Source organism: Drosophila pseudoobscura, chromosome X, assembly GCF_009870125.1.
Source record: "Drosophila pseudoobscura strain MV-25-SWS-2005 chromosome X, UCI_Dpse_MV25, whole genome shotgun sequence".
Lineage (NCBI taxonomy): Eukaryota > Metazoa > Arthropoda > Insecta > Diptera > Drosophilidae > Drosophila > Drosophila pseudoobscura.
In genome coordinates this window covers 46438410-46453780 of record NC_046683.1, presented here as the reverse complement: position 1 = coordinate 46453780, position 15371 = coordinate 46438410, and the positions used below count along the sequence as shown (strand labels likewise).

At 47.4% G+C, this 15371-nt stretch overlaps 1 protein-coding gene across 17 annotated transcripts in view; it reads left to right on the top strand.

Annotated features, from left to right (window-relative positions):
• Positions 1-1096: 1096 nt before the first annotated feature.
• Dscam2 (Down syndrome cell adhesion molecule 2) overlaps positions 1097-15371 on the top strand; it is a 28775-nt gene continuing 14500 nt past the window's right edge. For 9 of the 17 annotated variants that reach the window (XM_033382437.1, XM_033382434.1, XM_033382431.1 and 6 more), the window contains exons 1-8: positions 1098-1808; positions 6800-7132; positions 7232-7393; positions 8002-8148; positions 8331-8448; positions 9786-10234; positions 10301-10445; positions 14601-14752. In XM_033382437.1, the coding sequence (XP_033238328.1) occupies positions 1760-1808; positions 6800-7132; positions 7232-7393; positions 8002-8148; positions 8331-8448; positions 9786-10234; positions 10301-10445; positions 14601-14752 (1555 nt within the window). In that variant the 5' untranslated portion in view covers positions 1098-1759. Of the gene's footprint in view, positions 1809-6799; positions 7133-7231; positions 7394-8001; positions 8149-8330; positions 8449-9785; positions 10235-10300; positions 10446-14600; positions 14753-15371 lie in introns of all 17 variants that reach the window. The other 8 variants (XM_033382438.1, XM_033382436.1, XM_033382440.1 and 5 more) reach the window with 1 other exon arrangement.

Sequence of the window (15371 nt, the reverse complement as noted above, 5' to 3'; positions counted from 1 at the left end):
ATGCGGTTGCGGTTCCATACCCCATACCCCATCCCCCCTGCAACACCCACATCTCACACTTTTTACGCATCCCAACAGAAAACAAAATCAACAAAACATTGGCCAGCGACAGCTACAGCGACAGCCCCAATGTCGAGTGAGATAGAATCATGCCGCATGCTTTTAGGCCAAGTATTATGATTTTGGCAGAGCTCCCTTTTCCCTTTCCCCCCCCCCCCCCCTTCTTCCCCCTCGTCTCTGTAGACCATAATTTCCCCTGACGCTCATTAGCAGCAGCGCCAAAAGAGCAGACAACATTTATGCGACGGCAGGCGGAGCAGAGCAGAGCCCTAAGTGTGAAATTGTTTTATATAATGCCAAGTAAATTATGCAAATAAAGATCGAGTCCATTAACGGTGCCCTAGGATGTGAGCCCAGGATTTGGCCTGGCCAACTTTTTCAGGACTGATGAATTCCACGTGGAGGCTTTGTTTGTATGCTCGGCTAATTGAAACTCTTTGTAATGGAAATAATGAGCCCATTTGATGCGAGTAGCTGCCATAATTCATTTCATTGTGTCCATTTACTATATGTATTCACCAGCGACAGGGGGAAAAGCTCCATGTCGAAAATATGACGAGCAGTGGTCATCCAGTGGTCAGACAATCAGATCAATGGATTTTCCCTAAAAACGCCTTGCTTGAAGACACATTTAAGACATTCCTTTGACATTTGAATATACATATATGGAAATCTAATTAAGCTGATAGATAAAACCCATCCATCAGGACTCCAACTGCCATCATCATTGCACAGGTCGTGGGGCGTAATCGTAAGCTATGCCAAAAAAAAAGATGAAACTGTCCAAATAATTGAAACATTAGCCAAGGCACTCACGCATGTGGCATGTGGCATGTGGCAGCCACCATACACCCCACCCCGCACTGGTCGCTCCTTCACTGGGGGACCAGTGTAAACACAGCTGTTCGAGAAGGCGCTCGAAGCGCCGTGCCTAACCTCAGACAACAATTGGCGGGAGGGCGCATGCGTCGAGCTGGCAGAGCTGCCACTTGCACCGCCAAGGCAGAGCCACCACAGAGCCAACGGACTCAGAATCAGAATCAGAATCGGAATCGGCATCCGGCAGTTGCTTTTCGAGGTTCGCAGGATACGCACGGATCTGGCGGATGCAGAAAGGGGAAATGCAACTCGGAGCGAACGAAACGGAAAAAGACGGAGACTGAGTGCGAAGTGAATGAACGAAGTGCGATTACGAATGGTTCCGTGAGTGTGGTGAATTTTTTTTCGAGAGAGTGCCACACGGTGCCACACGGTGGCTTCCATCCGAACATCCAAGCATCGCAGTCAAGTTGAGTCCTTGCTGGCAGTCGGTCGTCTGGACGGGAAGAGCTCTACGTTCAACTTCTGTGTGTTAGCTCCGAGTAGAGTGTGTGCCGGCAATGAAGTGAATCTTCAGTCCTGGCCATGCAGTCCCTCAAAACATAACATAACAAAACACCAAATCATCATCACCCAAACAATTTTTTTTAAAAACAAAGATTGAAAAGTTGTGCCAAAGAAAACCAAAGAGTCAAGTGTCTGAAATGTAAATCAGCTGAAGAGTTCAACCCAAATCAAATCAAAATTACAAAAATCATTGCCACGCGAGGAAAGTCCGTGAGAAACCTGCCCCAGAGAGAGAAAGAGGAACCGAGACCGAAACCGAAACCGAACCCAAAACCAAAAATCCAGACCAAAATCAAAACAGAAGCCGGAAACCATGTGGATTAGTAGCCGCCTCTTCGTGATTTGTTTGCTGCTCCATCTTGGTAGGTGCCACATTCGCAGTCCCGCAACCAATCTCTTGCCACACGCTTAAGCCCAGGCTGCCGGCATTTAGAAGAAGGTCTCCGGTCCCCCAGTCTGTTTGTCCCGCCTAAGTCGCATGGCACGCGCCTCCAAGGCATCCAAGTTATCCCCGTTTTGCCAGTGTGTTTTTGTAGCAAGTCCCAACAGCTGTCGGCATATTTTTTGGATTTCGGTTTTACGCCTTTTCGTGAATAAAACAAAAGGATTTAGGGGCTTTGGGCGGGAAATTCTCCGGGACTTTGAGGCGGTATTAGGCGCCGGATGGAGGAGAAGTGAAACTTTTGCCAGAAATTATGTACGGGGGCAATTACTCACTTTATTATCATTCAAGACGCAATCTTCAGTACCACATAGAGACCTGAATTTATGGTGATTCACATGAGTGAGGACTTGGTGGCGAGAAGGAGGCTCCGTAATTTATGATACGAACTAAGTGCAAATGACTTGGCCGCTTTATGGACCGGCCAAGAAGAGCAGAAGCCCATAAAAGTGGCAGAAAAACTAAGGCCGAATCGCCTCTACATAATACTCGTACGAAATGGCCTTATGATAAAAACCAGGCGTCAATTTATGCTCCACAGAAACCGCTTCAAAGGCCCTTCCAACCTCTTTATCCTTCCAGCATTATCCTATTGTGTGTTTGTGTGTGTGTGTGTGGGACTTCCTAATGAAATGTGTCAGGAGCAGAGAATTCGATGGACCTATCGACCTTTTCAAACTCGTATCAGCGGGGGAAACCTTTTTCGAAATTTGATATTTCCAATTTTCATTGCCTAGCTCCAGCATTCGGTGGGGGGCCTACAAGGGGACCCTACATACTCGCATCTCGTATATTTGGCTCAAAAAAATTATCAAAATGCCACACAGATATCTCATGTTTCCCAAATATATATATGTATTCGTATCTGTATATTTGCACCCTCGCCGGAGCTCGGAGCTGGGGAGCAAATGAAAAATATGCAAATGAAATTGTTGCTCAATGTCTAAGCGCACACACAGTTTGCTTCGGGGGGCAACAATCCTCATCCTCGTCCACGTCCTAGTCCTCGTCCTCATCCTCGTCTCGTAGTGAGAGATGGCTCACATTTTTCGATGTTGTCATTTCATTTCCATGCAGATAAACATAAAATATAATACGTTATATAAAATCACCAGGAGCAGCAACAGCATCGCCACAAATCCGATTAGACGGCAGTTATATGGAGGCTTCTCCATGCACTCGTATAAACATATACGTATAGGGATAGGGTCCGAAAAATTATGGAAAATTATGGAGAAGTTCTCTATGAGCGCACTTTGATTGATTGTGTTCTAAATCGTTTATGACAAACGCTTTAATTTGCTGCAGGATTAATGAAGTGCGGGGAAAAAGTTTCAGAAAAATATGTGTGCTCCAGATGGCAGCACTCGTATTTATTATTAATGATAAGTTACAGAGTTTAACTTCTGTTAATAGGAGAAAGTTTTATGACAGCATTACAGCGCTCCAGTATTTTGTTTATTCTCTGCAAAATAAGAGATTTTGTCGACCCAAAAAAGGACACAACAAAATCAAGTTATTCACAATTATTATTCATTCCATTGTTGTTTTTGTTTTTTTATTTTTTTTGCTTCTGTTGTTGGTTTGCGCGCTGGTCTGTAAACATTTTAACTTCTTTCAAGTTTTTCCTTTATTTTTCCGTTTTTCTTTTGCCGTTTCCCCAGCAATATTGAGCCTCGATATCTTTTGGGTGTTTGGGTCACGCCTCCGTGCCTGTTATTGAGCATAAAAATTGAATTTCCTGTATTTTTCGACCTGATTGCTTACACGGGTCCGGCCCACCAGTTCCGTTCAAGGCGCTCGCGCCCAGGAATATCCGTGGTTACTTAAATTTCCTTTGAGTCCATCTCTTTATAAGGGGACTTGGTGGCAGACAGACGGAGCTCGTGCCCAGATCGTGCACCATTAGAAATATTACCACTGCAGTCTGTGGCAGGGACAGCCGGAGACACTACATGCATCACTTATACATACATACATAACTTATATGTACATGTGCCCCCGCCTGGAGGCTACGAAATAATTTTGAAAAGTGCCAAAAGGGCATAATCCAAACAGAGAGAAAAAGGAAGTACCGTCGAGAGAAAGGACTGAAAAGAAAGCTGAACACAGAAATAATGTCTGAGAAGCTCGGCAAAGTAACCCCTCAAGACTCGCACAAGTGGACGGCGGGGGGAGGCGGAGGAGCACACTCGCTAGGGAGTGGAAATGGAAATGGGGGGCGGAGGCGGGGGCGGGGACGCTCCACACAAAACGAGCGGAAATGCGAGCCAAAGCCGAGGGGCAGACAGGCCGATGCGGGGATGCAGTTGCAATGCCAGTTGCAAGTACAGACCCATGGAACTGGAGAAAACAATTTGGAAAGGAAATTTGAGGCAAATGGAGACAATTTTAATGCGCTTCTCCAATGGCCGAAACGAAACGGAACGAAGGCGTTAAAACCAAATTGTTGGCTTAACGAGCAGAGGTGCAAATTTCAATAGGTTTTAATAGGAAAAGATACATTTGGAAAACAGTTACTGAATGCAATATCGATGGACATTTCGATGAACATTCGAAAAGTAAGAGACCTTTTATCGATTTTGAAGATTGGTTGCTTAAATTCCTCTTTCCCAAACCCCATATTCTATAGTGTCAACATACGCGATTATATGGGATTTGCAAGAGAAAATATCCCTTATTCTTTTATGAACAAGTTTAGGGTTTCTACTGATTATGCAATTCCCCAATAAAACTCGAATTTTAAGAGATAAACGTGAGTTAAATTGCAATAAATAACCTCTTCTTTCTTACATATAAAGTGGCAAACATTAGACATTTAGTCGACTTTAAACTGTTCTTTGATTATTCGAAATCGTTTCATATAAAAGTAGGGGTTTCGCAAGTCATTTAAATTACATTTAACCCTCAAGGGTTTACGAAAGATCATGAAATGGGGAATGTAGTACATCTAATCGAAACCACTCAACGCAAGCTAGCTCTTCCAGTAGATATTTCTCATTCTTGCCGTTTGCCGAAAGATCGAAATGCTCTGGCAAGCGCATACAGCGCTGGCTAAGAGAAGTTTCATGAATTTGGAATTCGTCATTGGAGCCGAGCCGAGCCATTGCCATAGGCCGAAGAACAAGTCGAACAGCCCAAAGGAAAGGAATCCGAGTGGGGACAAAGCCCACACAAACACACACACACACACACATCCTGGCGAGCTCAAAAGGAAGAGCGGAACACACGCACAGGAACAAGGAGAGGGTGGACTTTTTGTTTTCGCAGGAAAGAATAAAAAACCGTACAAGTGGATGTACATGCACCCACCCAACCGCTCAAGCAACCCAGCCTCCCCACCACCCAGTCCCTGTCCCGGTCCCGGTCCCAAACCCAAACCCACCCACACACATGAGATCTTGCCGTACTGTAAGGCACATGCTCGTAAAACATACCCTTTCTACCATGAGAGACGAGTGCCAGGCATACTCAAGACATACTTGCAATAATTTTATGGCCTGGCAGAGGCCTCATCTTCATCCGCGTCCAGGACCCGTGCCCGTGCCCGTGCCCGTACCCATACCCGGGAGCTGCGGCTGAGCTGCTGGGCTGCTGGAGTAGAAATCTGAGTAGGGCCGGGATATGCTAGCCATGAAATCAGCGGGGAAAATGCTGGAAATGGAACGAGGAGGAGACGGTGACGGAGACGAAACCAGAAAGCAGTTACATAAAAATCCATGCTGTCGAGCATAAAACAAAAAGCGCCTGGCCAGGCACAACAAAAACCCGTACAAAAGGCAAAAAAAAAAAAAAACAGAAACTCGGAAAAAAATGGAAAAGAAAAAGGAAAAAAAAAACAACAAAAAACAACTCTAATTGCAGACACAATGACTCGTGGAGAAGGGAAGAGAGCGAGAGGGGGGACGGCTGTTGGAGATTGAACGAGTTGCAAGGATTTGCACAGCGCCGCAGGGGCAGACGAGAGACAGCCGAGGCGCATTCATGTGGAATATGAAGCGAAATGTCAATTTGAGAAATATATACATATAGAGATATACACATATATATATATAGATATATATATATATGTATGTAATCGTACTCGGTTCCAAAACTCCCCAATGGAAAGGAGGGAGCGGCAACTGGGAGCCCAAGTCCCAAGCTAAAGACGAAATTGTTATTCTAATTTAAGATAAGGCAAAATCTGTTTGTTCTCGAGAGCGGGGCTTCGGATGAAATGGAAATGGGCGACAATGCCTTGTCTGCCTTGTATCCTGGGTATCCTACAAAATCGGCTTGCTTATTAAAGAGCAAAAAGGTTAAAAGGAGACACCCACACGGGCCCACGGCCATACCCAAGAGGGCTCTGAGCAATTTATGCATTTTCCATATCACTTTTCACGGATTATTGCATATTTTTATGGCACTGCATATAAATAGCAATAAATGTTTTTATGCCTTTTCGCTGAATCCAAATGCGTACCAAAATTCTAAATGGAATGCCTGGAATATCGTAGTCATGGAATATATTTTTCGAGGGGTTTGGAATATACATATATCATGTAGTTCCTCCCAGTAGTTTGTTGGAAGTATTACTTAAGAGGGAAATTTTAGGGATGTGGATTTTTGAAGAAAAGTTTTCAATATAGAAGAAATAAAGCAAGAATTTCTGCCAACTTAGGATATCATTATAACTAATTAGAATACCATCATGACTATATGCTGTGGAAGCTGTCACAAAATTCCAAAGCTCTAATTTAAATTTAAGTTCAAAATAATTAATATTTGGATTTCTTTGCATGATTGCTAAAAGTAAATTACGAGTGCAATAACTGATACTGACATAAATAATAAATAAATACCTCATAGTTATGCTTGTATATTCTGTCTAAGCTCCAAATCTCTTTTCGTTTCATCTTTATCATGCAGATGCAACCTGCAGTGAACCGTTTGAAACACATCTGCGTGGTCCTGGATTCGTGATGGAGCCGCCGGGACGAGTGGAGTTCTCGAACTCCTCGGGCGGCTGGCTGGACTGCTCCGCCTCGGGTAGCCCGCAGCCCACCATCGATTGGGTGCACGCGGACGGTACTGCCGTTACCGAGATCCACGGAGTGCGACGTGTCCTGCGGAACGGCACCCTCGTCCTGATGCCGTTTGCGGCAGCTGCCTATCACCAGGACATCCACAATACGATCTACCGCTGCATCGCCAGCAACTCCGTTGGGCGCATTGTGTCCCGGGACGTGCAAGTGCGGGCTGGTAAGTGAAATGCGGGATGCGGTATGGGGGCCGTGGCATGGCCCAGTCCAGAGATGCATATTAAATGAAATATACTCGTATTTTTCGTGTGTTCCGCAGTCGTGGCACAGGCCTACAAAGTGGATGTGGAGGTCCTATCCGCGTCGCGGGGCTGCACCGCCATTTTGCGTTGTGTGGTGCCCACGTTTGTCAAGGAATTGGTACGAGTGGTCTCGTGGGTTCATGAACCCGCTATCTACATCTATCCCTCGTTGCAAGGCGGTAAGTAACACGGCAGGAGTGCAGGAGGACAAGGCAAGGCAGGGCAGGGCAGGGCAGGAAGGGATGAGGCATCATCTCTCTGTCTGCTTCATGTGCGTCCCTGCCACTGACTGTAGGGACTTCTGACTGCCGACGAAGCGGACCAAAAGGACACGGAACGGGGCTCGATTCGACTCGACTCGAGTCGCCTCGAGTCTGCATCCTTGTCCCTGTGTGGCAGCGGCTTCCCAAGCCAACAAAGTGCATTGTTTGTTTGCAGTATTTGCCTCACATGTTTGCCTGCTTAACTGCCACAACCATCTGCACCTACCACTAGTGCTATCTGCTCTCCCCTCCTTACGTGCATAATTAACATTGTCCTTTAGCAATTTGAGAAGCGCTTTTAGCCCGCCCTAAGCCACTCTCTCTCCCACTCTCGGCTGGGAAATCTCTCCCTTTTTGTAAAACTGCTTTCTGTCTATCCCTCAAGAATACCTTAAGTACGTGCATGCGGTGAAGTTAAAGGTTGAGGGGATATGTTCGAAGTTCGGACTGGCCTTGGACATCCATCTCGAAAAGAGCTTCGCACGATAATTGACTCATCTCTTTCTACTTTCCACTTTTCGCAGACGGAAAATTCCATTTGCTGCCCACTGGCGAGCTGCTCATCCACAATCTGCAGGAGAGCGATGAATCGCAGTCCTTCCGCTGCCGGAGCATGCATCGCCTGACCCGCCAGGTTGTCGTCAGCTCGCCCACACGACTACGTATTAATTGTGAGTATACCTGCTTCTGCTCGTACTCCTGCTCCTCGCCTGGGGGCTGGGGGCTGGGGTTCCCGAACCGAACCGCAGCGAGACCGAAGCCAAGCCATCAGAGCACATATCGTGGCCACGTAACTTCCACTCGTATCCCTAACCAATGTAATATCTCTCCATCATCTCTACCGCCGCTCTAGCGCATCGCGGCATCATTTCGCCGAGTGTGGTGGAGCACACGGCTCATGTGCAGGTGTCGCAGGACGAGGGCGCGGTGCTGCTGTGCGTCGCTCAGGGCTGTCCTTCCCCCGAATACAGGTGTGTATGGTGGCAGAAATCGATGGGATGGATACACACACATACTCATACACGACCTACCGCTCAGAAAGGCTTTAGCACACATTTCTGGTGAAACTTTTGACGTTGACAGGCTATAGCTATGGCTATGACTATGGCTCTGGCTCTGGCTCTGACTCTGCCGCTGGCTGCGGCACACATACATACAGACACACACCACACACACACCCACAGACTGCTATTAGTTATTAGTGGCAGCCGAGCACTTGTGTGCGTTAATTGGAACGCATACATCTATAAAATGTGCGGGCAGGGCATTTAGTTTGCGGCCAAATAAATGAAGAGACTGACTTTGATCCGGGAAAAAGGTAGAGCGAGAACAAGAATATGAAAAGTGTCTAAAGAGCCGGCTCCATTGGGAGCCCTAATTGAAATGTGAGCTAACTAACTTTCTCGACGGACGATGGGGCGTATGTGTGATATATGGCTTGCGTATACGCCACGTTGAGCCCAGACATCAACAACAATAGCATAGGTAATGATGTGTGCATAGTCGCAAAACTGCGCCAACAACAGGCAGATGAGCGGACACACGATGAGCGGACAGACGTATGTGCAGCCATAATTACGCTTTGATAAGCAGACAAGTAAAACAAAGTAGAAACTGTTGGGGAGGAGTGCTGCAGGAGTACTCATACGAGCAGATGAGGGGCAATGTCAGACTGCCGGCTGGAAACAAAAGAATCTATAAGCGAGACCAGACAACGCCAGCAGGATGGATGGATGGATGGATATATAGATAGATTGCAGCACGAGGGTTTTCACTGGCAGCCATTTCATAATAATTAAAACAGAAAGGAAAGAGTAGCGTGGGGATAATGAGCCGGCAGAGGATTAATGCAACATTAGACAAAAGAAGTGCATACTGAAAATGTGTTGGAAGAGCATAAAGGTAGTCCCCAAGGCCTTGAACTTCAGGACGGTGTCCCTTGGCTCTGTAATTGTGGGGAAAACTTTATCTTCTGTTAGAAAATGTTCAGCAAAAGCCATGACAAATGAACTCTAGCTGCCAGTCAAAAAGTCTGGTCCATTAATTAAAGTCTGTGGGAAAGTATGCTAACCGACGACTTGAAAGAGGGAATTTCATCTACCATTTACATGTATATAAAAGCAATTTCCTTATGTGCATTACGTAGCCAATGCCTGAAATTGCCGAATGGATTGCAGCGTTTATTTTTACCCCACATCTTTCGTTTTACTCATTTTGTAGAGTTTCCAATTGAAAATCGCGATTAATGGAATCCATTTATAATAGTCGGACCGAATAAATCTTGCCAATTTCTTCCTCTGACCCACAGCTGGTATACCCACAACGGAGCCGGACCACTGCCCGTCCTGAGCGGCCCCCGGGTTCGACTGCTGGGCCCCATCCTGGCCATTGAGGCCGTCACGGGCGAGGACTCCGGCGTGTACAAGTGCACGGCCAGCAATGTGGGCGGCGAGGCCAGCGCGGAGCTTCGCCTCACCGTGGCCACGCCCATCCAAGTGGAGATCTCACCGAATGTGCTCAGCGTCCACATGGGGGGCACGGCCGAGTTCCGATGCCTCGTGACCAGCAACGGCAGCCCCGTGGGCATGCAGAATATCCTGTGGTACAAGGACGGGCGCCAGCTCCCTTCGTCGGGCCGCGTCGAGGACACACTGATGGTGTCCCGCGTGAGCCGCGAGAATCGGGGCATGTACCAGTGTGTGGTGCGACGACCCGAGGGCGATACTTTCCAGGCCACCGCCGAGCTGCAGCTGGGGGGTAAGTTTCGTCGGACTAGCCGAGAACTAGCTTATGGCTAAAATATTAATGTGTTCCCCTCCACAGATGCCCCGCCAGTGCTCCTGTACAGCTTCATCGAGCAGACCCTGCAGCCGGGACCAGCTGTGAGCCTCAAGTGCTCTGCAGCCGGCAATCCAACGCCGCAAATTTCATGGACACTGGACGGATTTCCGCTGCCATCAAACGGAAGGTAATTGAACTTGTTGAAAACTGCATGGGAGGGAAGCGAGGGGGATGGTCTGTGGTGGGGATGTGGGGCTGTGGGGCTAAAGGGGGCTTGGCAATGGCAGCGCTGCGGGCGTTCTCTACAAAAATTTATCTCAACTGCGGCACCCTACTGCGGTTGTGGCTGTGGTTGCATTTATTGCAGTCGTGCAGTCCTTGTGTGTATTTTCTGCTTTTCCCCCATTTCTTTTTTTGCATTTTCCTTTCAAAAAACACACACACACACACAGATATTTTAAATAAAAAAAATATACACACATATGGAAAGTGGCTGCCGACTGCCGCGCCTACAGAGGTGGGCGGGTGGCTGGAAAGTTGGGTGGCGTCGTCGTCGTCTGCTTCAGCGTTCATTCACTTCTAGTGGGACCCCGGGATTGCCACTACCACTGTGCGACTGTGTGACTGTGTCTGGCCCAAGGTTTTGGCCAGGCTTTCTATTTGTTAATTAAGCCCTGGCCGAGAGCGTCCTGGCCCGCCTTTGATTCCCATGGATCTGGCTATAGCCTACGCATTTAATTGCATTTTTAGTTGGCCCTCTGCCAATTGTATTAAATCCTCTAAGCGAGGCCTTAATGACATTGACATTTGCATCAAATCGAGTCGAGTCGAGTCGACTGGATCGTATGGGAGCAGAACCGAATCGATTCAGACTCGAAAAATGCGGAATACCGAATACGGAATACGGAATAGTTTGTTTGCTTATGGTACACACAAATACGAGTTGAATTGATTGCCAATTCGGTCTCTCCGACATTGTCAGCGGCATTTCATTCGATTTTTATCGCCCTTTCTCACTCTGTCCAACTCGTTTTTTTGTTTTTTGGTTTTTGTTTTTTGTCTTTGCGACAGTCTGTAGCCGGATCCGTACTTCATTTGCAGTTCGTTGGCAGCTGCCACTAATTGTTTGAGTTACGTCTGTAATGATTTGCAAGTCAAAGTTTTCACTCGGCGACTGTTGACTTCTGTTGTTGATTAAAAAATACTCGTACCAGCAGCAGTAGCCATGGCAGTGACAATGGCAGTGGCAGGGGCAGAGGCCATGGCCGTGGCACTGCCCGCATACCAAACAAAATCAGTTTTTATTTGCATTTGCCACTGACTTCGGCGCCAGCTTAGTGATGCGATCCAGAACGAAACAAAAAGGGGCGAAGGGACAGGCAGCCGTGTCCTGATTGTTGTCCTGCGTCGCCCATCTGCGCAATATTTTAATTAAAACTTATGCAATATGTCGAGGGCAGCAGCCGAGAGTGCTATCACTTTGATGAGATAATGGATAGCAGTCTGGTAACAGAGTCGCCTGAGAAATACCCTGGCAGAAATCGATCCTTCTCACTCCTTCTTTAACGACCTAGCTTCTAAAGTCTAGTTTCTAAAGTCCTTGATACTCTGATTTTCTGAGCTGCAATATGAGTCTCTATTCCACCGCTTCTATGAACAAGTATAAAGACTTATACCCACCATGCCCAGCAATAGCTGCAGGTCTTCAATACTTCACTTGAAGACCCCATAAAAAGCATGCGAAATTTTATGCATGTAAAACACTTGGGACTGCATCTTAAAGCTGTCGACGACATTGTCATGAATTTTTTGACTTGGGAGGCGGCGAGGAGAGGCCTGTTCTTCTACCTCGATGGATGGTAGGGCGGATGAGGCGGATGGCTGGTGTCCGGCATAGCCGGAAGATGGCTTGACCACAAGGCAAAATTGATTACAAAAATTTGTTCCGACCACTGTGGTGTGAAAATTTGCTTTTGAAAACTTGTGCGGAGTTGACGCCGATGGCTTTAATTTAAAAGTTATTTGAGCGACACAATTTTGACACATAATGCCTGAAGGAGGCATTATCCTGCCGTGCCGTGCCGTGCCGTGCCGAGCTGAGCCTGGCAACCTAATTTGCCTGCTCCGCAATGCTGCATAAATTTTGTGTTGCTTCTCGTTTGCGTTGTTATTGCCGAGTTTTAAGTGGTTTACATTATTCGGTTTAAAGGTATATCAACTTGGTAAGTGTATTTATTTAATGCAGACACACACATACACAGACCCACCAGAAGGCAATCGGAGTGGCAGACAGACAGGCAGACAGGGAGACAGGCAGCAGGCAGCAGGGAGGCAGGCAGGACGGATGGAGAGGCTCTACGAGGAGCCAGACGGCAAGGAGGAGCCTTGGGGCGGAAATTAAATGATTGCGCGCACGAGGTAACTCAGCACTCAAACGCTCATTTTACGCCATTTTCAAAAGTTTGTCTGCGGCGGTGGCTGCCGCCTTCCCTGCCGCCTCCCCTGCCCTTCCTCCTCTTCCTTCCTTCCGTTTGGGCGGGCGTTGGAGCTGCCAAGATGGAGGCGTGTATGCGTGATGTGATGCGATGCGTTAGTCTGCCACTGCAGGCGTTATGAAAATGTTGTGTGTAATTTCGGCCGAAACGAGAAGGCTCTTAAGCAGATATTGTACGTACGTATGTATTTGTGGCACGAAACCGTCCATGCCCGTAGAGGATACAGGATAGAGGATGCCCTAATCTGTGCCTGGAAACTCAAGTGATTGGGATCTTTTTCCAGCCACCGCCAGCGTCGTAATCCGGCTCAAGCACACACTTTTTCCACTGGGCCAAGTGCAAACTCGATTCGCGTAAATTGAAATTCATAATTTCGGAAACTTTTGCCACCAAAAACTTTTCCCTCTGCCCCAAGTCGCACCTAGGGATTCTTGTCCTTGTTTCCCTTTTTAGTTGGCTGGCATTAAGCCGCCCACAGAGCGGGCGGACGGACGGGGGGGCGTGGGCGAGGACGCACACAACAATCAGGCTAAAACAGCACACAAAAGCCGCGCCAAGCTATTAGGTTTATATTGTTGCAGCCAAAGCGTTTTATGCCCCACACACACACACACACACATATACACACACACACACACATTTAAACTTCTGCAATGCCGTTTAAGCCTTTGGAGGATGAGGACCCTCTCGGTACGGCCAGGACGGGTGCAGATGCGGATGCGGATGTGTGCAACTTTGTTGCAATTTTGTCCCCGCCATTGTTTCAATGCGCTCAAGTGCTGCAGCAGCCCCGCTCTGTCTGTGTGTGCCACAGCTTCATTTTCATTTAACTACAGTTTCAGTTTCTGGTGTTTTTACAAGCTTGGCCACTCCACTCCACGCCACTCCATAAAACGGCAAAGATTTTTCGGTTTCGGCTTCGGTTTGACTTGGCCGCTTTCTGGCAGAGAAATCGCCGGGCGAAGGGCTGCACTCTGGCGAGGCTTATGCATTCATAAGCTCCCACCACAGGCAGCGGATGGGGCTGCTGCAAAAGTTAATTAAAATTGTAATTACTTTCCCTACGTTGCTACGAGTAGTACGAGTATTATAGCTGCTACTCGAACTCCAACCGTAATGCCAATTGAAAAGTTGCCTCTGAGCCGCAAACTAATGAGCCTGGGGGTGGCTTAGATTCGAATCCCCCACACAAGACGCCGCCGTTTGTTCAAGTGCCACATGGCGTATGCGTAACAATGTTGGCTGTAATTAATGTCTGTGCCAATAGGAAGCCCAGGCAGACAGGCAGACAAGGAAACAGGCAAACAAACCAGCAAGCGAGCGAGCGAACAGAACAGAACTTAATGCCAACTTGAGCGTCTCACGAAATCCTTTTTTTCTCATTATTTTCGCTGGAGCGTAACGGCCGCATTAAGTGGAAGAAGTGGAAGAGTGGAAGAACCGTATGTGTGTGTGTATAGGCGTGGGCGTGGCACATGACATTGACAGCAATATAGAAACTATGCTAAGCCCCGACTGCGCGGCCAGCGTCTGACAGACTGACAATCTGACAGCCTTCATTACGGCCCGAACATGGCGACGAAAACAAAATGATGCCTACGGCCAAAGGATTTGGGTCAGGCTGCATTTCAAATGTGCCCGGGCCTGAGCTTGAGGATGACGAGTGGGTGCAGTGGTGCATGCACCCCACAAGGGGTGTGGGATGGGTCGCTTAAATATGCACAACAACACGAAAACAATTCTAAAAACCCGCACATTGCGCATACGCCGCGTGCACCCGCTGAAAATCTCTCCATATTAATGTGTTCTCTCGCCTTTGTTTCTCCACTCTCTTTTTGTCGTTGCAGATTTATGATCGGACAATACATCACAGTGCATGGCGATGTAATTAGTCATGTTAACATAAGCCACGTCATGGTCGAGGATGGCGGCGAGTACGCCTGCATAGCCGAAAACCGTGCGGGTCGAGTGCAGCATGCGGCCCGCCTGAATATATATGGTATGTTGTACTCGCATCACACTTTAAGCCCTCTGCTGCACATTTATTTTTATGCATATGTATATATATGTATGGTACATAGGTATTCGACTTCAGTGTGCTTGCTTCTCTCGGAAAGAAACGAACTAAAGAGTTTATGAAGGCGAATATTTTGATTGGCCTTTGATATGACAAGGCTGTGGCTATGATCTGATCGCTAGTCGTGAGAGATGTTAATGGGGAATTGGCATGATCAGATTCCGCCCAAAAATATGATAAATAATTAGATAACATATTCAAAATATGTATCCGACTCGTACAGACTCCGTTCGGCACTCAAGCCCCGCTCTTGAGTCGAATTTATACTGGTATATGTACACGAACATATATCAAACATGGGCAGCTACTTTACACATGCACTTAAACGTTTTTCCTGCCGTGGCTAGCGCTCCTCTTTCGCTCTGGCATTCGCCTACATTTGCTTGATTTTGTTTTACAACACGTTTGCCATGTCCCGTGTCCCGTGTCCCATGTCCCACGTCCCCCAGAATCCGCCTCCCCATCTTTGCTTTGTGCCCTTGCAGCAGTGAAGTGTTGTTCGAGGCGCACACTTTTGTTGAACATGGCTCTTGGCTCTCTC